General features: G+C 41.6%; 1 protein-coding gene across 2 annotated transcripts in view; it reads left to right on the top strand.

Annotated features, from left to right (window-relative positions):
- Positions 1-26,904, top strand: part of LOC139468509 (neuronal acetylcholine receptor subunit alpha-10-like) — a 201,594-nt gene that overhangs the window by 150,449 nt on the left and 24,241 nt on the right. For both annotated transcript variants that reach the window (XM_071250502.1, XM_071250501.1), the window contains one exon: positions 25,457-25,911. In XM_071250502.1, the coding sequence (XP_071106603.1) occupies positions 25,457-25,911 (455 nt within the window). The remainder of the gene's footprint in view (positions 1-25,456; positions 25,912-26,904) is intronic.

Genomic DNA, 26,904 nt, shown 5'->3' with positions numbered 1-26,904 from the left:
ATACATATACACTCGTAAACATAAATACATGATATACATTTATGTTTATTGAAAAACAAGGTACATTTGTTAAAAATATTTAATGTATTTGTATAATACCACGGTAGTTAATGTGTCCAATATTCTTAGAAAGAGAATACATATAATTGTTTCCTTTTTTCTAATACACTCAGAATGACAAAAAAATATAGTTAATTGTTTTTGTCCAATTATCTCAGCATAAAATGATGTAAATACGTACTTCGGTACAATACTCTGAGAATCACAATAAATAGAATTACCTACTTTTGTCCAATACTCTCAGAATAGCAATATGAATACTTATTTACGTTTTTCGAATACTCTTACAGTGAGAATAAATATAATTACTTACTTTTGTCCAGTACGCTAAGAAGGACAATAAATACAGTTACTTACTTTTGTCCAATACACTTAGAATGGGAAAAAATATTATCACTTATTTTTTTCAATACTCTTAGAATGAGAAGAAATATGACTCATTACTTTTTTCCAATACTCAAATGTAATTATTTACCCTTTTGCCAATACTGTTAGAATAAGAAGAAATATAATTACTTAATTTTCGATACTCTTAGAACATCAATATGTGCAATTACTTACTTTTGTCGAATACTCTTGGAATGGCATTAAATATGATTACTTACTTTTGTCCAATATTTTCAGAATGACATTATTTAGTTACTTACCTTTATCCAATACTATTAGAGTAATAATAAATATGATTACTTGCTTCTGTCAAACACTCTTAGAATGAAAATAAATATAATTACTTACTTTTGTTCAATACACTTATAATGACATTAAATATAATTACTAACTTTGTCCAGTAAGCTTAAAATGGCATTAAATATGAGTACTTACTTTTGTCCAATACTCTTAGAATAACAATAAATATATTTAATTACATTTGTCCAATACTCTTAGACTAATAATAAATATATAATCACTCACGTGTCCGATATTCTTAGAATGAGAATAAATGTAATTACTTACTTTTTGTCTAATACTCTTAAAATGACAGTACATACAATTAATTACTTTGTCCAATAAGCTTAAAATGGCATTGAATATAATTACTTGCTTTTGTCCGATACTCTTAGATTGCAATACATATAATTACTAACATTTCACCAATACGTTTGGAATGACAATAAATAAATCCCTCACTTTTGTCCAATACTCGATATATATATCGATATAATATTTAACTGCAATAGGAGTGGCAATTTTGCAATATCGCGTCATTGGTCTAAAGAAAATATACATGATCTTGGACTGACCGTCCTTTACTCTAAGAAAAGGACAATAAACATGATTTTGAACAGACCATCTTCTGAACTCCAATAAAAACAATTATCATAATCAGGAACTTCTACTCAGCATCTGCCTGTGTATCAAATACAGATTTTAACGTGTTGCAATGAGAAACTCGTTACTTGTTTTTGTGATCATTTCATATGTATTTACGTAAATATCGGTACTACTGATGGAAGTCTAATCTGATACACCTATCCATTGCATAACTGTTGCTCGGATAATTACATCAGCATCAGTTATTATATTTTGCAGTAAGCAACAGGATGCGATGTTGATCTTGCACATATCCTTTTTTCCCGTTCACAAGAACGTTCTAAATTAGAAATCAAATGCAACGAACCATACATGTAAGTAAGGAGAAATGTGAAACATGTGTTCAACAATATGGTTGTTAAGTATGTTAGAATCTCTTTTAACATTTCGAAACCAGGTGAAGGATGGATTCTTGGAGCGCTTAATAACAACACACGTCTTCGGCATCTCCTCTTCCAGTGTTAAATAACGGTTCCCGGGGAGGGTAAACATATATTCAGTCTATAGACCTGTTTCAGGCGCCATTTGATATACGTGAATTAGAAAAAGACACCACCACTGTTTCTACAGCGAGATCAAATCTCCGCAGCAGTGCGTGAATTATCTTTCATTTGCGTCTAGTCGTACAATAGACCCTGGTTTTAGCAGGTATTTCTTATGTTTATGGAAGGAGTTTTTTTCACTTTTATTTTATTTAAACAGTGGCTTAGGGACGGTCTTCGATAATGCCATCACTCATTGCGACGCAAGTGAGTGATCTGTGTTTTACCCTTTCGTCAGTGTACGATGATAATATAATATCGGCCTTTAAGTATTTTAGTGTGGCCAAACAACGGCTTAGGCATGAGCAACTAGTCACTCACTCGGGGTATAATGGCGTACAATCATTACAAGTATACATTTTAAACATCACACTCTTTTTAGCAGCCTCAAACGACGATCACATGATATCTGAGACCTATTATTCAATGGAACCCTCTTGTTAACGACGTCGTAAGTATTACAATATTGTGCAATGATAGTTGTAAGTTTCTGTTCTATGCCTATACGAAAGACTGTTAAATATTCATCTTGAAAGAATCAACTATGTGTTAGCATGCGTTATCTTGGACTATTCTATTGCAGGGGGTATGTAGACCTTACTAATGGGGTAACGTATGTTTCACGTTTCACAATGCCTTATCTTGCTGTATGATAATAAGACGCCTCTGCCTCAACACTATACCTGATACATTTTTCCGGGTTAATAGATGATAGATGTGCTGGATGCAGGATTCTCTATGGGAGTATTTCCGTTGCATGGCAACGCATCTACATTTAAAGATTCTTTAACAATTGGGAGACACACACGTGGAATACCCCCAGTTTCATGTGTTGGGATGAGTGGGGTCGGCGTTAAGCCTCATTTAGCAATCTTCCAAACATGTTACGAATTATGTTTGTTGAATAAACCTTAAATCCAAAATATCCAAAAGTCGAATAACCCGCTTTACAAAAATAATTTGTTTCCGGATGCGGATTGTTTTTCTGTGAAATACATTGGACCGCTTGGGATAGTTCTAAATATATAGCCTCGTATATCATTTATAGTTACGTATTGACATACAACCAAAATTGGGAATGATGGTGTTTGTTTATATAATTTGTGTAAATTGATATAATTTCAGAGGTTATGAGTTAAAGGTAACATACAGATGGAAAGATGGTGTTTGTAGGAATACCTTAAAACCAGATTAAAAGCCTCATTCTCATGATAAAACACCATTGGCGTGACATGCATGACTTATGGGTCCAGTTTATGCTTGTCATTTATTGACGTATGATGCAGATCGACCTATTGAGGTCATCGGCACAGGCCCCTGAAGCAGGACAGTGGTATTACGAAACACCCGGACCCAAATAGATGTAGATATACAAGGTCAATTTTTTTATATATAGGTCCGGTGTTTCAGTAATATCACTATCCTGCTTCAGGGGCATGCATGTGGTCATCGTAGGTAGGAGACAGACCGGTTGATATTCTGGAGGGGGAGGGGTGGCCTGTGATTCTATCGAAAAATGTAAATTGTCCCAGAAGATGTTTTGAAAAAAATAATTATGCTTTAGACTGTTGAAAATATATTTATTGTGTGCCACAAAAATACCGTGTTCCAAAGTGTCTTCGGCTCAAAGTTGTAATTTCAAAAAATATCTGGTTTTGCAGTCGTAGCTGAAAATTTCAAAATACCTTTGCAATATACCCAAGCGTTCTCAAGAGTATGCACATACAATGTATTCGTGTTCACAAAATTACTTACGTCATTTCCTATTTTTTTTAAAAATCAAATGAACTGACTTTAGATTAAGATATCTGTAAACTTAAGGTCAAGTGGGACCAGCGTTAGATATCATTGTGATGACCATCCATCTTTTGGTTTGTGCTTGTCTGTATGGGAAATGCTCGCCTGCAAGTGAGGTACTGTGACCTGACTACCCTTGCCCCGAGTCTAGATCTTTCGACCGTGCCCTAGAGGGACAGCGTTGGGCAACTGTATTGCGAATGCTCTTGTCTATATGCCTGCACGGTCCTATTGATTTATACAAATCAGTGTGGGGATTTCTGATTGTAGTGAAATAATTCTAATTGCCTAGGTTTCTACCCACCCACTACACCAGATTGATATCTATTTCGATTATTTGAAAGCATAGAAGAATGCAACATGTATATCTTTATGGATTAGTCTTAATCTTAATCCATTTCGCGAACACCTGGTGTTATCTTTTTACAGCTTTCTTACATTTGTCGTTTCGATTTTGTTTTGAGCTGGCTTCCTTTTGTTGTGACATATATACGAATATAAACCATCCTAACCCATTGATATTTTGCATCAGTTTATTTGTCTGTAAGTATTGCAATAGGAATTTCACCCGTTGGTGCTGCTTAAGAGGACGTTGCGTTGGTTGAAGTGGTGGATGACATCAACTATTTATTGACTTCGATGAATGAGCGTAGATCATAAAACATTTGTCACTGTCAAAATACAATTCAAGTTACACATAAAAATATACATGAGTGGATATTTTCGATTGGCTTTTAACACACTGAGTGCCTTATTTGTGGATGTGTGTGTGCGTGTGTGTATGTTTTGTGTGTGCGTACATGCGTGTTTGTGTGCGTGCGTGCGTGTGTGCGTGCGTGCGTGCGTGCGTGCGTGCGTGCGTGTGTTTCGGGGTTGGGGAGTGTGTGTCCTATACCTGCACTGATTTGTTGCGTTCAAGAATGGTTCCAACTCAACTGGTAATGTCCGTCTACCTTAGAGCCCAGAACAGGTTTCTTTCCCTGACCTGCCTCGTCTCCAAGACCTGGACGCGACGACGCCAAATGGACATGTCTTGTACCATGGAGCATCCCGGCCCTTGGGGTAGAAGATCTTCTAGTTTCCTAGTTTTGCACGCAGGTTACCCTCCCAAACGGACATATCACTGTGTGGAAACGTGGAACGAAGACCATGTTGCAGCGCCCTGACATTAACGGTGATATCACAGTACCCTAACACATGGAATCAGGCTAATGATGTAGAGAATATTCCAATTGGCTATTCCAGTGTATAAGCTGCTGCATGTCCCCGTATGATATCAAGATGAATGTTATTTGAACCTTCCTGAGTAAAATACAAAACAGAAACAGGATTGAACTAATTTCCGCTGCTGTACAAGAGGACATATAATACTCGTTCAGAAGAAACAGATCTGTTCCAGAAGCAATATTTGAATTGAAATCGGAGCCGAGTTCAGTAAGCTAACTCACGCTCTGGTCCTGACACTCTCCGGGCCGACAGGCTTCTTACTAGTTTAAAAGTGTAATCATAAACTGTCATTCAATCCTGAACTTTTTGTGCCGTACGAAGAATCTCAAGTTGGATATTCGATCATAACGGTCTGGCCTCTTGGAATGAACCTCGGTCGTTTGCCAGGAAATTACTATATCAAAATTACTCACGCTTCCTCAATATAACACACGTACGAATCCATATATGTTACCATTTTGCCTCTATATAACACACGTACGGACCCATAAATAGAGCTCATGCTTCCGCTATGTAATACACGCTCAGGACCTGTACGTTACCAATGTAAGCATCGTTATTGATGTATTCCTAGTTTAACCCTGCTTTCCATGGATACATATACGAAATCTCTCGATCAAAGCGTCACATATACAAATGCCTCTCTTTTATATGTATATTTGAGAAAAGTAACAGCCACTCTAATTATGACCCGTAGTTTGTCTGAATGAGGCATGAATCCTTCTCTCACTTATCATTAAAATTATCAGACAAATGTCCAAAACCTTCCGATTACGCGGTAAGGAACTTGGCTTTGTACAGACGTAATACAGTGATGAAAATTGGATTTCACCCCAAATTGCACATGTTATCAAAACAGATCCAAAACACCACAATAATGCCCGTATCAAATACATTACTATCAACTAACCAATTCTTGTTTGTTTCATTTTTAGCCATCATCAAACACGGTGCCTATGGTGCCTATTTTGTTTTCCCCCGCAGTTTATGTGAACATGATCATCCCGACATTGTCTTTCAGTTTCGACCGGAATGGATGTTCCAATTTGGGTTCCACCATAGACTTCATGATAAGCATCGTTCACTGCACACCATTGTTGTATAGTCAGCATCACGCCGTGCCGGCAGGACTGTGATTACTCCTCTATTACCAAGATACCACGTTGTCTGTGATCTCCTTCTTGAGGTCATGGCAGTCATGACGGAACCATTTCCAGAAGAAATGCACCCGCGATCAGTCCTTCTGCGCAAGTGAACTTATTGATATTTAAAACTAAACTTCACGGGATAATAACTTTTCTGTATGAGTTACGGTTCCTCCTCGTCTCCGAGGTATCCCCGCGTCCCGTGGCCGTTGTCCTCCGACCTCGCTTCTTCCGCCTCGCCACTCCCTCTGTGGTTGGTGTCCGTGCTTATTGTGGTCAGGCGGCTGGTCAGTTATTTGGAACACAATACCAAGACAAACGCGGCTCCGACCTGCTTGCCTTACTGCACGCCAGCAGCCTGTGAAACCATCAATCAAATAAATTCATAAAATTGATTTTCTCTTCAACTCACCGGCCCCAAATGCTTGTTAATTGTCGCATTTTCCGCCCCATATTTGAAATAATTATCCAATTTGTTTGATTCAAACGTGGCCAAATGATCGTTTGAGATATTATGTCTAAGAGGTACGCGTCTCGCCCAGTCTTATCGCTTAAACAGATAGAAAAGTGGCCCCATACTATTAGCTACGGCGGCGTCCGTAATGATAAACGCGGTGATATATGGCCATTTCTCACATGCTGACTCACAAAGACATGAAATTATTGCCTATTTTATGGAAATAATCGAACTGGGTCATCGGCTCCAGGCAGTTAGATTTGTGAGTTTTAATTCCGCGCTGGGAGGCCAGCTAATTTGTGTACGCGACGCTTGTACGCTTCCTATCGGCCGTTTATGTAAGTCTTGCGCACTGGAACTCAATAGACGGCATTAGGAGGCTGCTTGTGTCACTGTCTGCAGAACAACACAACTTCTCGGTTGAGGGATGTGTATAGGCACAAATAACAGAGATATTGTCATTCAAGAGTACGATTTCTCATTTTCCACAGCCGCATGTAAGTGATACATTATATCTCTCTGCTGATGAAGAGAGGAAAGAGAAATTTCAAAGATCGCCAGGAGATGGTGTCGCGGGGTTTAAAGGGACTGCCTGTAGTGTTTGAGCGTGGGGGTGTGGGGGTGTGGGAGTGGGGTTACGGTGGTCGAGGGTACAGAAGAAATACCGCACAGGGACTGTTTCGAGATATTGTTTTGATAATGACGGGAAGTATTTTGCAAGACACAGGGGAAGTGGTTAAGACGAAATATATGAGGGACGATTATGTTGGAGGATGGCACGTGCCAAATGTTTTCCGAGCTGAGGGCAAGGGATCTATGACGTAGAGATGTCCTTCAGAATACGAGGGCAAGTCATGGGTCCACTACGTAGAGGTTGTCATTCAGAATACGAGGGCAGGCCATGGGTCCACTACGTAGAAGTTGTCCTTCAGAATACGAGGGCAAGCCATGGGTCCACTACGTAGAGGTTGTTCTTCAGAATACGAGGGCAAGCCATGGGTCCACTACGTAGAGATTGTCCTTCAGAATACGAGGGCAAGGCAGGAGTCCTTTACGTGGAGGTTTCCTTCAGAATACGCGGGCAAGCCATGAGTCCACTACGTAGAGATGTCCTTCGGAACAAGAGGGCAAGGCAGGGGTCTACTACGTAGAGGTTTCTTTAAGATCAAGAGGGTAAGACAGGGGTCCACTACATCCAGGTTTCCTTAAGAATAAGATTGGAAAGTGTACGTCGATTTCCGCCAAACTGACCATAGGCAACAAGTAGTGTTTAACGTAGAATGATAGGGACGGAAGTATGGGGCTGTATGTTCGCTGAGTAACACACTCAGAAAACCCCATGAATGACAGCGGCCTGCAAATAATCCAGTCTAGACCAGACAATGCAATGATTGATATCTTGAACAGCGTCTCACTCCATCGAGGTACAATAACAGGCAATGAGTGTATTGAGGGTACTGAGAGATTTTGTTGATAATAATATAGGTGGCCATTTATAATCTCAACTCAATGGTGGTTATTATAACGGGAGGAAACGGCTAATGAACATTAAGGAAGAACTTAGAATGAATAAAAACGAGAAGGACGCAGTTGGTGATAAAAACAGGAAGTATCTCGTTCAAGATCACAGGGAAAGACGTTATTACTAACCGGGACAGAGGTTGTTACCACATGGAAAGAAGCCGTTGTTGTGGACAACAGGTAAAGAGATTGTTGTTGCTCCCAGTGAAGAAGGCCAATGTTGTGGACAGCCGATAAAGAGGTGATCATTGACAACAGGGAAACAGGTTATGTTGCCAGAGCAGGAAAGAGGAACATGAAGGAGGTTATTGTTGTCAGCGGGGTAAGGGGAGGCAAAGAGGTTTGATGTTGATAGCAAGGGAAGAGGTTTGTTGTTGATAGCAAGGGAAGAGGTTTGTTGTTGATAGCAGGAAAAAGGTTGTTGTTGATAGCAGAAAAAGAGATTTGTTGTTGATGGCAGGAAAAGAGGTTTGTTGTTCAAACAGGGAAAGAGGCTTGTTGTTGATAGCAAGGAAAGAGGTTTGTTTTTGAAAGCAGGAAAAGAGGTTTGTTGTTGATAGCAGGAAAAGAGGCTTGTTGTTGATAGCAGGGAAAGAGGTTTGTTGGTGATAGCAAGGGAAGAGGTTTCTTGTTGATAGCAGGAAGAAGGGTGTTGTTGATAGCAGGGAAAGAGGCTTGTTGTTGATAGCAGGAAAAGAGGCTTGTTGTTGATGGCAGGAAAAGAGGCTTGTTGTTGATAGCAAGGAAAGAGGTTTGTTTTTGAAAGCAGGAAAAGAGGTTTGTTGTTGATAGCAGGAAAAGAGGCTTGTTGTTGATAGCAGGGAAAGAGGTTTGTTGGTTATAGCAAGGGAAGAGGTTTCTTGTTGATAGCAGGAAGAAGGGTGTTGTTGATAGCAGGGAAAGAGGCTTGTTGTTGATAGCAGGAAAAGAGGCTTGTTGTTGATGGCAGGAAAAGAGGCTTGTTGTTGATAGCAGGAAAAGAGGCTTGTTGTTGATAGCAGGGAAAGAGGTTTGTTGGTGATAGCAAGGGGAGAGGTTTCTTGTTGATAGCAGGAAGAAGGGTGTTGTTGATAGCAGGGAAAGAGCCTTGTTGTTGATAGCAGGAAAAGAGGCTGGTTGTTGATATCAAAGAAAGAGGTTTGTTGTTGATTGCAGGTAAAGAAGCTTGTTGTTGATAGCAGGAAAAGAGGCCTGTTGTTCAAACGGAGAAAGAGGTTTGTTGTAGATAGCAAGGAAAGGGGTTTGTTGTTGCAAGCATGAAAAAAGGTTGTTGTTGATTGCGGGAAAGAGGTTTGCTGTGGATATCAGGGAAAGAGGTGAGTTGTAGATAGCAGGAAAGAGGTATATTGTTGATAGCAGAAAAGGAGGTTGTTGTTCATATACGGAAAGAGGTTGTTGTTTATAGCAGAGAAAGAGGTTCGTTGTTTATAACAGGGGAAAGTATTGCCTAACTGCGGCCAGAGGAAGGTGTTTCTCATGATTGTGAGTATGCGGTTGTTGATGCCAGCATGGGAGATTGTGGTTGAAACCAAGAAGTAGAATTAGAGAGACCCTAAACGGAACTTGACTAAAACAGTTTTAGGATAGTAGTTGTAGGATAGAAGTATTGATGAATACCAATTGTATCAAGAATTGGAAAGATGTGTTTCATTGGAGTCTAGTGGATATGTGTCACTTGGAATTATGGGCGTATTCAAGAGTGTTCTGCCTATTTGGACTGCATACTGATTTCATCGTCGTCGATTATGTTGTCAGGGGGTACTTGCATGAACACATGTTGGGTAGAATATGCTGCTCAACGAGATAAGTCCAGCACTAGTTATAGTGGTCGGAAGAATCTGGCATATGTTTTGCACGCCCACTTAGATATGAGTTGTCTCCCCTACTTCTGTTCTTTCCGTTGATGCTGCAATTACTGTCTGTAATTGCCGTCCTAGTTCGTATTCGCCAGCTACAATGATGTAACTTGTGTCTTCTCTGAAGCGGCAGACCTGCAATTTTCTAATGATGGTATAAATTGACATTTTATCTCGGCTCCGATCGCGATAATTCGACCAATACTACTTCTGTGGAGAGATAACGTACTTTCAACAAGCAGACTGTTAAACACCTTAAGAAAAAACTGTCCGCGGAGAATGGATTGTTGACACTGTTACGCAGGATAACTGCTGATGTTGTAGCGCATCTACTTTCACACATCGGAGCTTGCCAATAAACAGTTTCGGTCTGTTTGCTTCTGTAATGAACACTTTGGCATTTCAAACTGACTTATTTTTGTTGATTGTGATTAAATACCCAGCACTGTTTATAGGCTGGCTGCACGCTCCATAACGGCTGAGCCCGAGCGCTAGAGAATATGGAATATTATGTTAGTTCCGATACAGCGATCAGTGACAGGCTTACTCTCAGACGGGATCTCAGCCACGGGCTGTGGTCCTCCACAGGGTGGTGCTGAAGATGGAGGCTGGTGCTTTATTTAACTCAGGAATACGCTGAAGCAGTATGACCTGTTAGGAGCTGCTGCTTGTTACATATGGCAAAAAGGGAAATATTAAGTAAGAAACGTTCAATTAATGGGCATAAGACTGAGTGGGTGAAATAGGTTTGTGATGGTACTGGGCGGGCAATGAGCCGTAGCTTGATGTACAGAAAAGTCATTTGCTCCAGCCTGCTGAACGGAGTGAAATGGATTTTCAGTGGAAAATAGGCCAGAACTAACAGAAATAACTGACGAAGAGAGATAGGCATTGTAGACGGTATTAGGATATGGTGCGTACTTAGAGGAACATGACGCAGTATAGTTGGTTTTTTCTGTTCGATATGCGCTGGTGTATCAGTATTCAATGTGGTATGCAATGATAGTGATATGCAATGCTGAAAAGTGATCTTGATTTCTTACTCCGGACCCCCGTTAACCCGGACACCACATCGAAAAAGTATTGCTGGAGACGTTTACAAATATAAAAGGCTTACATATATAAGTGACATTGCTCTGTTACCATATTTACAAATCCGGACATGTGTAAACAAAGACGATTTCGGTAGAAACGCTAGCGTACGGATTAGCGAGGTTCATGTCTACGACCATATCACTATCTTTGACTTTGGAAACTGTGACTGTAACGTCAGCATTTGTTCTCGGAGGTTTCAGTATTCGTGTTTTGGCCAGAAGGAGTAAATCCTACTTACTGCTTCCCGTCACAAATCTAGATCATTCCTTGGGTTTTACATATACACTCAGCTGGTATTTACTTCTCGTGATGCCCTAACGGCATGGCTCATGTCGACGCGATATACACTAAGCCAAAGAAGGGATGCTATTTAATGGAGTGGGGTGCCTTGCTAGCTGAATTCATATTGTACTGATTATAACATTGTTTTAAAAGCTGGGATCTGAAAGATACCAATTGAGATCGAACATTGGATTTATCAGCTCGCATTTAACATATTTATTGTCCTGTGTTTTGCTTTTCCATGTGAATTGATCATTCTTCCATGGCGTGGCATGATGGATGCAGCATTATCGGAGATGTTGAACTGATACCTCGCGGGGCTCTTTATGGCTTGAAATACACATCAGGTTCACAAACAAGATTTATCGGGTCATATTCATCACTGAAATCTGGAAGAGATAGCGCAAGCCTTTTGCAGGATAAAAAGTAAGGTTTTAGAAATTCTCATGGAAAATAAGTTGAGAGGCCACAAATCTAAGTCTCACAATATCACAAGCAATAACTCTGAATTTAAGCCTGAAAGTTGGAATGTTCTGTTTGTTTGGCGTTTGTTCTATGCAGGCAATACCGTGATTTGTCAGTGGGACTACTTATTGTGTTATGTTGTTAAGACTTCACTCCGCAAGAAAGACACGTTTTATTCATTGTCATTGTGAAGCATCACAATGGATGAACGTGGGTAGCCCATGCTTGTGAGCGCATCTCGCCGGACGGGTCATATGTGCTTATGTTGCGAGTTGAAGGTATCGTGGCGAGTTGTAGATATCGTGGCAAGTTCTAGATATCGTGGCGAGATATCGCGGCGCGTTAGAGACGTCAGCCAACGTCTTCAGTATACTTTTGGTTTGTTCTACAGAGTTTCTTGACAGCCAATTTTGTGTTGGCTGTCTGTGCCACGTGGAAACTCAACTTCAAAATAGGATGCCTCAAACTGTAATAGTTTTTAAAAATAGAACCAACTAAAATTTGGATGCTTTAAATTTTAGATATTTTCGTCATAAAAACCACACATTCAGAGACAGGACATTGTGTAAATAATATCATAAGGAGTAGGTTCAGTTTTTTCCGTGACGTAATGATGAGCAATCAGTTTCGGCTGTCGCGGACTGTTGCAGTCATTTACAATGTCTTCATAAGAACCGTATCAAAAGCGGAACTGAAACCGGTGTTGACGTCAACGTCTATAACAGGCACCAGTATGACGTGATTAGGGCCCTGTAAACGAGCGATTCTTAAGTACCTGTATCATGTAACGAGTAATGTCCTGTAGGTGACCGAATGTACCTGAATTGGATTTGATTGAGCCTTTGTAGCTCACCTGGACCGAAGGTCACTGAACTTATTGATTGGCACATTGTCCGACGTCTGTTTTTACGACCGTCCTCGTCTGTTTTCTTTCGAAGTCCTCTACTAGTCGGGTGTATTCATACCAGTACGAAAGATGAACAATACCTTTGGTAAATAATCACACTTTTGGAAATATTTAAGAAAATATTCTGAGAACCCCTAAAAGCCAGGACAGCTAAATAATATTTCTCCGCCATAGAGTGACTCAGATATATTCAGCAAATGTTTCCTTCGTTTAGGTTTTACATGTTTTTTTGCAATTTTAAGTATTTTATTCTTACCGCAAGGTCTAGGATCTGAAACATTGATATGATGTGTAGGATCAGATGGGATCATATGGGATCAAATTTGGGTATGCCAGAAAAAAAGATAAATACTTTTCTAAACATAGATCGCTAAGATATTCTTGTTGGATACAGATTCCCCTACGTAAAACATTCATCTAATTTGATTGTACCTTTATAGCAACAGTGGTTTAGCGCTATTTTGGCTTGATACAATTTAGTTTACCATAAGTTGATTACTTTAACGCCATTTAGCCATGTGTATGCGCTGTGCCCCTACGAGTTTAACACAAACTGTCATAAGTATCCTATACTTGATGCCTATAATGTGTAGGCGTTTAACTTAGTTTCTTTCATTATTAGCGTAGGTCTAATATTTCCTTAACATGCACCGAAAGTAAATATAATGTTACATGTTGTGACTATTGATGAGTTAAAAACAGGCACGATGATGCAACAGCGCGGGGAAGGTCCCTGTCGGTCCCTGTCGGTCCCTGTCGGTCCCTGTTGGTCCCTGTCGGTCCCTGTTGGTCCCCGTGACGTGTGTGGCCACTAGGAGACTTCCCATTCCGTCATGCATCAGACGCGTGGTGGAAGTAGTAGGCCTGTTTCTTCCCCGCCACCTGATATGACGAGTGCTGCGGGCAATCACCAGATTAGCTCAGTGCGGCATATGATCTTGGTGGTTGTCTCTACGTGGTGGTCTCTGTATGATGTAGTTTACCCACAACCATCCCAAGGTTTCAGCTCACAGTTCGAAAGGTCAGCCTTTGTGCAAATCCAGCATTCATCATTAGCGAAAAGTGTTTTTGTCTTCGATTTTTACTACAAAGAAAATCTGTTAATTTCATATGAAATCAAAGCATGTTTTTTGGAACTTCAAGCATATCCCTTAACGGAGAGGTTTCTGTGCAGCACGCCACCACCTGCGATCTCCTTGAAACTGCCAGCACACTGCCTTTATAGAAAGCGTTGGAGAACGACACTGACTTTGTGAATGTGTCGAAAACTGACGACAAACTGCATTTAGTTAATGTGTTAGGGGCCGACATAGCCTTCTGTGAATGTTTTGGATATCGTATTAATTGAAGTCTGACAGACTGACACTGCCTTCATAAAATCCGTCGGTCACTGTTCGCATATTGTCTTTATTAAATGTGTCGGACACAGAGGTTGTCTTTATGGAATGTGTCTGAAAAAGGGAACAATGTCTTTATTGAATGTGTCGGACACAGATGCTGTCTTTATGGAATGTGTCTGAAATAGGGAACAATGTCTTTATTGAATGTGTCGGACACAGAGGTTGTCTTTATGGAATGTGTCTGAAATAGGGAACAGTGTCTTTATTGAATGTGTTCGAGACTGCCTTTTTTGAATGCGTAGAACACTGATGACACACATCATCAGGCTTTATACGTTTAATATATATGTTTTTGCCCTAACACAACATGGAAAGTGGTATGATCCTCTCTTTAAAAGGTTTACAGAATAAAGCGTTGTTTCACTTTTATACTTTACCACAACATGATATTTGCATATTTTGTATGTATTACATCAAACACGATCCTCCTAACCGTACCATGCTGATATGGACACAACGTTTATGTCCCATTACTTTATCTGAATGGGTGGACCTTTTATGTACGCAAGGCGCTTGTGTCGTGATCACAAAGTCTGTGTTTTGAATTCCAGCACTCCTAACTCCAACTCTGCAGATACCTAATTATCTTTACCGGTGTTTAAACACTTCCGTTATAACACATACCCTATCATGCGGCCCAGGGAACCGTGAAATGATGTCATCCTACGCTGGTAGCCGAGACACGTTTTGTCACTGTTAACCTCCATGGTCACATTGGCGTGTGTGCACCTCTTAACCCCTCGGCTGCCTGTCCTTGGCTCAAAGGTCCCTTTATGCTCGTATGAGGCTTATCAAGTTATGGTAACTCGCTCTTTCTTTTGGTTTCTAACCTTTCTCCTGTTGAATTCTACCCAAGGCCCTTTGACATAACTTGCATGTTTTGCTGTGAAATGTTACCTTAGCTGGAGCCACGAGAGGATGTGGTGCTTAGATAGCAAATATTACCTGTCACTCAGATAGTGTTCGTTGCCCGATACCGTCAGTCAGCCAAGAGATGGACTAGTTTCTCTGGCACATCCCTGCGTCATGCCCAGAACGGCTGACTCTAGGCCGTTCTAAATGTTTCCGTCGTCTATATTCAGAGGTATAAACTACGATCAAGTATTCTGTGATATTAGCATATATATATATATATGAGGTATTTAATTCGTTTCTCACTCAAGTTTCACCAAAGCTAAATTTAAAGCTTGAATATTAATACCCCCGCGTCTTTACGTCTTTCGTCAGCATCCGATGACCAAAACGCATGTCTTTTAAAGCCCTAGTGTTACGATTATCATTTGATAGTGAGTGACACTTGAGTTCCGTGGTTAAATAGCATATACAACGTGGGTATCAGTCATATCGTCACATCGGATAACAATGGACTGACGAGGATAACCTTTTTTCCGATGTGAACCCCGCCCCCCATAACCCATCACCTAAATCAAACCAAACCCCTCACAGTGGTAGATTCTGCAACGAATCTATCTTACTACCATGATTATCATTTACCTCAGTGTGAGCTAACACGTTTAGACTGAGAAGCGAAGCGTTGTTTCGTCGCCATTTTGAAAGTAAGCTGCACACGACACTTTGTTTATATATTTCTGTGCATCACGTCCATCTAAAGATAGACACATACACCCAGACACATACACCCCAACACATATTCCCAGACACATACACATAAACTTACCCATACTGACACATACAAACACGCACATACACACAAAATTACACATACACACACATACACGCACGCACATACACACAAGATTACACACCCAGACACATACACACACGCACATACACCCAGACAGAGACATCCCAACACTTACACCCAGACACATACACACAAGATTACCCACCCAGACACATACACGCACGCACATACACCCAGACAGAGACATCCCAACACTTACACCCAGACACATACACACAAGATAACACATCCAGACACATACACACACGCACATACACACAAGATTACACACCAAGACACATACACACACGCACACACTCATACACCCAGACACAGACACCCCAACACTTACACCCAGACACATACACCCACGATTACACACCAAGACACATACACACACGCACACACTCCCATACACAGATATCCCAACACTTACACCCAGACACATACACACAAGATTACACACCCAGACACATACACACACGCACATACACCAAGACAGAGACATCCCAACACTTACACCCAGACACATACACACAAGATTACCCATCCAGACACATACACACACGCACATACACACAAGATTACACACCAAGCCACATACACACACGCACACACACATACTACCAGACACAGACACCCCAACACATACACCCAGACACAGACACCCCAACACTTACACCCAGACACAGACACCCCAACACTTACACCCAGACACATACACACACGCACATACACCCAGACACATACACACAAGATTACACATCCAGACACATACATACACGCACATACACCCAAGATTACACACCAAGACACATACACACACGCACACACACCCATACACAGATATCCCAACACTTACACCCAGACACATACACACAAGATTACACACCAAGACACATACCCATACGCACATACACCCAGACACAGACATCCCAACACATGCAGGTCCACACAAGCTCGCCCACACATACTTACATTTCGACACGTACACCCACACACATACATTCCGATACGTAGGTCAAGACACATACATTCTGACACATACATCCCGACACATGCATCAAGACACATAATGAGATATATGTGTCACTCTCGGGGTCGACGGGATTTTAGGAGCTGAACGGGTTTATACACCATGAAACCGAAGTTCGAGTCTAGTGACACATGGAAACAATGTCAATTATGACGTGACAATCAGATGACGTCATGATGTCCTTACAGGCTGTTGACATAACGGTGGTTGGCCAATCAGACAGCTAGATTGTATAACGAGAAATTATGAATGATTATACATACCTAACCACTTGTAAAGCTCATGTTTCAACACATACGCCCGACATTCGAATCCAAAAATATACATCCCGACACATACACCAAGACACATACACTCCAACTGCATACGCCCCGACACATACACACCGCCACACATCGACACATACACCCCAACACATACGGAACACGGGTGCACCTGTAAACAACGTGCATCGCGCCTCAGTTCAAGAATCAGACCGCTGATGATGGAACCCGTTTTAAGCGAAGGTAATGCATCAAAGTCGGACAATCATTACAACGATAAAGAGAAAGAAACTGTTTCCTCTACATGGCCTGGCTTTCCGCTACCCGAGCTGCAACCAAGATAAGATATGAGGACTAAATACAGCTATTGCTACACCCCTCCTGTAGATTAAAGACTTAGCGGTAACAGAGTGAGGAGGTAATTATTTCCAGCAAGTTGGCTAATTCACGACATGGCCACTCTGACATGGAGGTGGTGATCGGATTTTCAGTGCGCGATGCGGAGGTCCGTTCCAGTAAATATTTCATCTGCAGCCGACGCGACGTTATGATAAGGGGCCGGAGGCAGAACATTGCGTTGCTAGCGGCTCCGCGGGTCCTAGCTGGGCATTCTCGCTCCCATCTTCACCCTAGCTGCCATGATAAGTATCTAATTGCTTCTTCTTATAAAATGGTTGATGGACATCATTCGTGTCCGATGTATACTTGCCTATTTGCGCAGGGCTGGCCCCGGCTCGGTCGTCTTCGCTTCTACAGTGTCTTACTACACTAATCTCATCAGCCTGCAAATTGCAGCTTTCGAATAGTCCTGCTTAAGAGCATAATCCGCGTTGACAGGACACCGGGGCGCTCTCACGTCGCCAGCAGTCGGGGCCGCTGCTCGGTGGCACATACAGAAACACTCAAGTGACGCTCAATTGCTATTAACTTATTTTCTTAATCTGATCAAATTCGTCTCTTAGAACAATGGAATGCCATGTCTGTATCCTACGTGCCATTGATTGCTTCATGGAGATTCATTCATATGTGAAAATGTGGGGTCGGGTACTGTTACGTCAGAAGCAATTACCGTGGGCATTGTGACATTGATTTTATAACACTGCATATACATGTACATATGGTTGAGAGTGCCCAGTTTAAACGCCCTTACAACAAGCAATAGCAGATCGCCCACCATCAACCACTGTCCACCTTCTCTAGACCATCATATACAAACCATCTCCTGATAAGCATTCGCCAAATCCCTCAACCCATTCTAGGCCTACCAAAGATCTGATCAACACCTACAATCATCTTCTCCCCACCAGCTGAAACCACGACCCATCACCAATCATCTACTCCCTATCAACCATCGCCCTACAACCATCTACACTCAACCAACTTTCAACTTCCGCAAACCAATAGCGCGGCGCCCGTTACATTTCCACCACCACAAGGTCTATTATCTAATATTCGTTATTGTTTGTTTTCTAATATTTTGTCTTTTTTCAAATCGTGTCTGTACTTCTATGTTCGCACGCGGGGAGAATTCATTATTGCAATTGGACGACAAACGCCACAAATCGTTTATCCATAGCTGACGTCCAAACGTCTGAGTCAAGTGACAAGTCGTCCAAACCTTCTGGTCAAGAGGGATCCAGCGTTACAAAGACGACAGCTCAGTGACCCTATTGTTCCCCGTGCCAGTTGTGGTCAGTACCCTACAAACAACACCAGCTTGCTCTGCAGGATACATTGGCGTTTTTCTGACTTGCTTTGTTTCTTGCTGGCCACAACATGGCCCACATCGATCAAAGTTTTGTTCAGGTTGCCCTGGAGTGATCGTTGCAACACACTCCGATAATTACCGACGATGCCCAGTAGCCTCAGGTATCACAGACACTCGCAACACCAACCATTCTCATTTGCGAGGTCATCCCTAGCAGTTGTGTAGTTACCATGGTTATCGCACATCTGTAGTCAAATCGGTGGGAGAAGAGAGAAGTCAGTAAGGGGTTCAGTTGCCTAGCGACGCCGGACACCCTCTCGGTGAGGTGTTTGGGGACATGAGTGGGGATTACAGGAGATAGATTACGGATTTACCCAGAAATCAAAATGCTCGTTTGGCCACGGTTTGGTGATCATTCTTTCATGTGAGTCGCCTTCCTGTCGACCTCGGAATTCAGAGGACGTGTCTTGAAATGGAAGGAGCTAGGGGTTTCTGGTTCCTGGGCACGATCCCCTGCCTTGGCAGCGGATTGATGGTAATCTCACTGACACGGTTCTGGCGGGGATGCGATGCTGTCTGTCGTTGTTGTAGCTGCTACATCCAGCCCTCCGCTCAAGGTGTATGTCATGTCCAGGACAACGCTGATGGGAGAAGGAAAGCTATTAGAGTATGGGCTACACACAATCGGGTTATTGGTTCAAAGGCGTTTCAAGAAGTACAGCGACAATTCTCAACCGCTCTGTGGACTGTACAGGGTCACGTCCAGGACGTGCTGATATCATTGCAGCAAGATGTATGTGGGCGGGGAACATGGGGTAGAAATGTAGACTTGGATTACACTCTGATATCGGGATATAAGGGGTAGAAATGTAGACTTGGATTACACTCTGATATCGGGATATAAGGGGTAGAAATGTAGACTTGGATTACACGCGGATATCGGGATATAAGGGGTAGAGATGTTGACTGTGATTACACGCGGATAACGGGATATAAGGGGTAGAAATGAGGACTTGGATAACACGTGGATATCGGGATATAAGGGGTAGAAATGTAGACAGGGACTACACTCTGATATTGGGATACAAGGGGTAGAGATGTAGACTGTGATTACACGCGGATATCGGGATATAAGGGGTAGATATGTAGATTGGGATTTCACGCAGATATCGGGAAATAAGGGGTAGAAATGTAGACTGGGATCACACGCGAATATCGGGATGCACGGTCTAGCAATGTAGACTCGGATTACACGCGAATATCGGGATATGAGGGGCAGAAATGTCGGCTGGGATTACACTCGAATATCGGGATATAAGGGGTAGAAATGTAGACTGGGATCACACGCGAATATCGGGATGCACGGTCTAGAAATGTAGACTTGGATTACACGTGGATATCGGGATATAAGGGGCAGAAATGTCGGCTGGGATTACACTCGAATATCGGGATATAAGGGGTAGAAATGCAGACTGGGATTACACGCGAATATCGGGATGCACGGTCTAGAAATGTAGACTTGGATTACACGCGAATATCGGGATACAAGGCGTAGAAATGAGGACTTGGATTACACTCTGATATCGGGATATAAGGGGTAGAAATGTAGACTGGGACTACACGCAGATATCGGGATATAAGGGGCAGAAATGTCGGCTGGGATTACACGCGGATATCGGGATACAAGCGGTGCAAATGTAGAATGGGATTATAAGCAGATAACGGGATATAAGGGGTAGAAATGTAGACAACTTTCAAACGAAGATTATAAACCTGAACATTTATTTCCGAAAGTGTTCAGACTTTGAAACAACTAACCAGAAACCATATATCTTTTTTATGTAACATATATGAGTTCATGTGCGTGAATATGTGACGCACTTGATGCTTTCGCCAGTAACGATGTAGTACTTTATCATCTTAAACTACCAGTATTTTTAACTTGATGTTGTGGTACGACAGTTACTGGTAACCGTTTCAGTCAGCAGCATCGTTGAGTAAACATCTGCAAGCCACGTATGAGGCCACTGTTTCCCTTGGACCGCTGTAAATGAAATGCATGTAAACAACTTTACCATTAATAATCTATCATTCAAGTTCGTGTTGAACTGAATAAATCCAGACGAATAATGACATGGATGGTTCTACTGGAGGATAAGAATCCCTCCCCATAGCATAACAACATTATTACATTGTATTCCTAGACATGCCGATCTGTTCTCCAAACTCTATGGTGTGTCAAGAACATATTCGCCAAGTATACTCACTTGTATATCAGCGGATGTGAAGGATGGAGGCTTCTCAAGCAGCAGCAACTTGTCTGATTGGTCTCCAACATATTATCAGCGTTCTTTCATACGATGTTATACGGTACATACATTTGCAACAGCTTACCACAAGAAGGAAACATTCTGAAATGTCACGCTTCATCAAAACATTTTCTAAAAACGCTCTTGCTAATGATAATCAATTTTCTGTCCTAACTTTTATAACAATGTAGCAATGCTAATAATAATAAGAATGAGCATCATCATCATCCTCTTTTCAAATGTACACTAGTTCAAAGGTCGTCGATTAGAATCCCTGGCAAGCATCCGCGAAATTTCATTTTGCATTCTCAACTCCCTTGGCATGAGATTTTATTTTGTTGTCCCGACAGTATATTCTCCTGCGTGTATGCGTGTAAATAGAAGAACGGACCACACTAATCTGGTGTTTTACACTTGAGCTTTGTGAAGAAATATTTGTTCAATGATGAACGGTTATTGTAGTCCGCTGTGCATTATACACTTGTATAAGAAGTATATTTGAAAGGGAATGAACAAAGAGCTTTGAGTAGATGTGTAAAAGCTTGAACACACGCTAAACAATGTTTCACTTTTTTAATCTCAAGTGTCACGTACCGAGGGAGTCTTGATGCACTGACTGAATTGTTCATGTGACAATGAACAGCAAGTCATATTCATTAGAAATTCACAATTCACGTGTGTGAATTCTGGTTGGACTTTGCATCGAATCTAATGGGGAAATCAGGTTTCAAATGACAACAATTCGTGATTAAATACATGATGATCGGCTGAGCTAGTCCATTGAGACATTCATGAAGGCTATCATCTAGTTGTATGCTGAAATATTGCATACATAAACAGAAACATTCAGCTCATTTATACACTGTCTAATACAATGAAAACCTGCCGTTCAAAGACATTATAGCTTTAATGACTTCACTGCATATATCGATTCCTCTTTCATGACACATAGTTTTACACTGTCAATGTAGTTCCCCGTCTCCGTATACACACCTCCATACCCATAAAGACAGTTTGCAGAAATTCTGCAATATGGCGTACTTGTGTATCTCTCAACATTACATGTACAAGCACAAACGCGGCGTTTTGAACTGTCTGGCAACAGACAGTACACACCAATGTTGGATTGTGGCTCAAAATGAAAAAAATAAGACATTTCTGTCAATCGTGATGTATTTGACACGGGTATTTTAGCTGTGTTTAGGACCTTAACTTTGCAGTGTTTTGGCGACTGTTTTCAGCCTAGTAACGTTTTGATATCGTTTGTTATTCTTGATTAAAACAAATTGTATACTTTCTTTTGCCCGGCAGTTTAAAATAAGAATATGTGACTACAAGTTGGTGAACTCTCCGGACCTTCTGTTAGATAAATGCAAATGATGAACAATTTTTGTTTTGTCGTAGTTTATTTTTGTTTCCATTCATACTCAACTTACAAATAAAATATGCTACGAAACAGGAATACGGGCACCGTTTAAGATGGCCTTATATTACAGTATGGTAAGGTCTATTCTTTGAAACATTTGGGTCGATGGGGTGGCCTTGTTATTAAAACTTTCGCTCCTCACGCCCTCGGTCCAGGTTCGATTTCCAACATGGATACAATGTGTGAAGCTCACTTCCAGTGTCCCCCACCGTGATATTGCGGGAATATTGCAAAAGGCGGCGTAAACACCAACTCACTCACTTTTGAAACATTAAGAAGTAGCATGCATTCGTCATTAATTAGGTAGCATCTACTTGTTCCCTGTTGACGACTGTTTGGTCTGTACTCGGGTTGTGTTGTTGTCGTTGTAATAGCCAACATGTACATTATTCTACTTTCTAGGTATGAATCGTCACGATATGGCTGAAATATTGCTGATGTGACGTAAAGCATTAACTCATTCACTCTTGGTATGAAACAAATTAGACGCCGAAGTTGACTCATTTGACCTCATCGTTGTGCATGTAAAATAAACTAATTAGTAGGGATTAAGGTTTATTTATCTAGTTCATTTAATTTCAAACAATACTCAACTACAGTGATAAAGAGCCTGATAGTACGTTGTCTATGGCAATACAAGGACAGGTTCTATTTTCAGCGCATTCATAGGCAATAATTCCTTTTCTTATGCAAACCAATTAAAACAACGCCTTCATACAGTGTTACTGAAACAAATTAGCTCAGCATCCTTTGGCTCTATCTATCCATGAAATTAATCAAACATTGAATTTTAAACCTAGCTTCACAGAAAGTCCTCAAAAACATGGAACGTGAGTAACAATATCAATACCATAAGAATATCAAGTTAGTTTGAGGAAGCACAACGTAAGGCAGCTGTGGTCGCTGTAGGCAGAACTCGGGAAATGTCGATTTTCTTGTTACAGCTAATCTAATGTCATGATAGATGTGTGTAATACAATGCCTCACTCACCCACTCGCATTCCGAGGCAAAGGGAGATTAGTTCAAACTGCCGATCGCATATTTTCATCGTATTTTGACCCATACAAATCACAGCGTTGTCAAAGGAATCAGATGACTCACATTCATTGTGTTACATGTATTAAGAATTATGGAAAACTATTATAATGGATTTTATTCTGAAAGTATGCAAGTGTTTTCGGGGGTGAACACCGCTTTAACTACCATTTCACGGAGCCACCAATAGTTGATGACCTTGTTTCAGTTTATGCATTGGGTGAACGAAGAGGTTTATTGCAGCAGTGTTTAAAATGCATTGTACGTAATATTGTTGTTTAATAAACTTCGTTGCTGTTTCTTCAAGCTAATTAGAATAAAATGACCTATCGGGGATCGAACTTCCGATCCGAACGTTTTACCGTCTGTTAAATAGCCAGTCCACTGGCGGATAGAGTGATGTCCCTTAGACAGAGAGACCATGATGCCTGTCGTTAGCCGTGGTTGTAATTGCCTCGGGCCACGCTTTTTCATCTTGACCCAAAACATGCTGTGATTGGAATTGGCCAAACACAAACCCACTTCGGCCCATTCGCCGTTCTACGACTTGGTTTAATCTTGGACCTCGTGTTCTCATGCAGATTGAGGGGTGTGTGTGTGTGTGTGTGTGTGTGTGTGTGTCCAACAGAGGTCACGTGGCACTGTGAGCGTGTCCAGTCAATCAATTAATCAAGATTATTTCATTTTTAGGTCACACAGCCTAGAGTACAGTTGAAAGATAAATTATATCGAAGTCACATGTCCAGCGCGTTACAATTTTCTGCGATCTTATTTTAAATACTTTACATAAATATAAAGCTATCAAGCGTTTGACATCACGTGAGTTAAATGTATTTGCAAACGTTATTCTACCGAGAAGTGAGTATTTTTCTGATATACATGAAGACACTAACCCACTGTCCAGGTGAGCTACCTTGCTAAATATAATACCCAGAAAAACAATACACTGACCCACACTACCCAGGTGAGATATCACACTGTCAACAAAACTCTCACTATCCTGTAAATGTACACTGATTCATTATTCAGGTGAGCTAAGAAACTGCCCCAGTAATCTGTAGAACAATACAGCACTATCCCTGGTCGGGATAGCAACGTATTGCCTCATGCTATCTTGATAACCTTATGTGAAAGAATTTATCATGATATGTACCCTCAACCTATTCGCCACCAGCACTGTACGTCCAGCTCTAATGACACGTTAAAATAGCCATCCAATCAAACTGCTTTAACACTTAAACAAGCAGCTATATAATAGCTGGATCTCGCCTCGTCTTGTTGCTTCCCTTTACAACACAGATCGGAACTCCTAGTAGCATAAGGGCTTCCTTCACTACATATCAAAATTCAGTCAAACGTTTTCGCCTGCTTCACTTTTATAGATACAAGTTTCTCAATTCGAATATTCAGTAGTGTCATTTGATTGGGTTTTTTTATTGCAAGCTCAAAAGTGAGATAAATAGTTTGTAAAGTTGGTAAAAGGAGAGATGGTGATGGGGTCATCACTTCCGAAACGAAGCTTTGCTGTCGAATACTGCTGTGTAGTCGAGGATGTTGTAGATGGGGTTTAATATGGTAAATCCAACACCCATTAGGATTCCGGGTAAGAATATTGACCCCCAGTAACCTATGCTTGTCGTAAGAGGCGACTAAATGGATCGGATGGTCAGATTCGGGGACTTGATTGATTGCATGTCATCATATCCCAATTGCGTGGATCGATGTTCATGATTTCAATTACTCGATTGTCTGGTCCAGACTCGATTATTTATAGATCGCAGTCGAAGAGCTGAAATATTGCTTATATCGGCGTTAAACAACAACCAAACAAAACATGTTTATCTGTTTTCGTGTAATTAATATTCATATATAGTATATCTGCAATGGCTGTTGTCTGTATGGTTAACCTGTGTTCTTTTCTTTTTCTAGTGCTGACGACCGTCTGAAGGAACAGCGTGATGCACTGGTTGTGGTGTACCCGGATGGAAATCTCCTGTGGATGCCTCAGGCCATCATCCGGTCATCCTGTAACTTCGATACCAAATACTTTCCTTTCGACGAACAAACATGTACGCTCAAGTTCGGGTCGTGGACATACAATGGCCTGAAACTGGACATCCATTTCATCAGGAACGAAACCTCCATGGATCTAACAGACTATATTCCCAGCAACGAGTGGTTTATCATCGAGAACGAGGCCGTCCGAAACGTCAAGCGTTACGCATGTTGTACAGAGCCATACCCTGACCTCACATTCAAACTACGAATACGCCGGAAGGTGGCGTTCTACACATTTATTCTCATCCTGCCATGCGCACTACTGTCCTTGCTCACGCTGGTCATCTTCTGGGTGCCTCCAGAGTCTCCCGCTAAACTAATTCTAGGTAAGTATAGACGACATGAAGACTTGACACTGTTTTAGATATTAACAACTTCTAGGCCTGCCCTGTGTCCTCCCTTCTTTATTTGTGAATTAATGAATTTTTAGGACTTCTTCTCATCTGGTGTGGAAGGTGCAACATGAGGCCCGAATACGTCGTTATTCTCTAGATTTCATGGCTTTGTGTTCTGTCCATAAAAGACTTAATATGGACTTCATGTTGTATCATGACGAGGTGGAAGAGGGTTGGGTATATCTAGTTTCTTTAAATTATGTGCCACTCACATATCGCGTCTCTACTGTCTATATCGTCAGCAGGGTCGGCATCTGATGCTACTTGGTAGAAGTTTGTCAAGGGTGAGTGGGTGAGTTGGTTTTACGCCGCTTTTAGCAATATTCCAACAATATCACGGCGGGTGACACCAGAAATGGGCTTCGCACATTGTACCTGTGTGGGGAATCGAATTCGGGTCTTTGGCGTGACGAGCGAACGCTTTAACCACAAGACTACCCGACCGCCTCTCTCTGTCAGGAAGTCTGTTGTTGTACTCGTCATAGTGGCAATACTGTTAAGAGTAACACATTATGATTGTTACGTGATGACATGCAATAACCCCACGCCACCCCCCACCCCACCCGACCCCACAGCCTGTGCTATGTCTACAGCCGACACTCGGTATTACTCCGAATCCAGGGCGCGCCTACAGCCGACCCTTGGTGTTACTCCGAGCCTAGGTCGCGCCTACAGCCGATACTTGGTGTTACTCCGAGCCCAGGGCGCGCCTACAGCCTGTGTTATGTCTACAGCCGATACTTGGTGTTACTCCGAGCCCAGGGCGCGCCTACAGCCGACACTTGGTGCTACTCCGAGCCCACGGCGCGCCTACAGCTTGTGTTATGTTTACAGCCGACACTTGGTGTTACTCCGAGCTCAGAGAGCGTCTTCAGGCTCTGTTGTGTCTACAGCCGACACTTGGTGTAACTCCAAGCTCAGAGA

Source organism: Haliotis cracherodii, unplaced genomic scaffold (assembly GCF_022045235.1).
Source record: "Haliotis cracherodii isolate W230 unplaced genomic scaffold, xgHalCrac1.p SCAF_2, whole genome shotgun sequence".
NCBI classification, from domain to species: domain Eukaryota; kingdom Metazoa; phylum Mollusca; class Gastropoda; order Lepetellida; family Haliotidae; genus Haliotis; species Haliotis cracherodii.
This window is presented reverse-complemented; position numbering and strand designations above follow the sequence as displayed.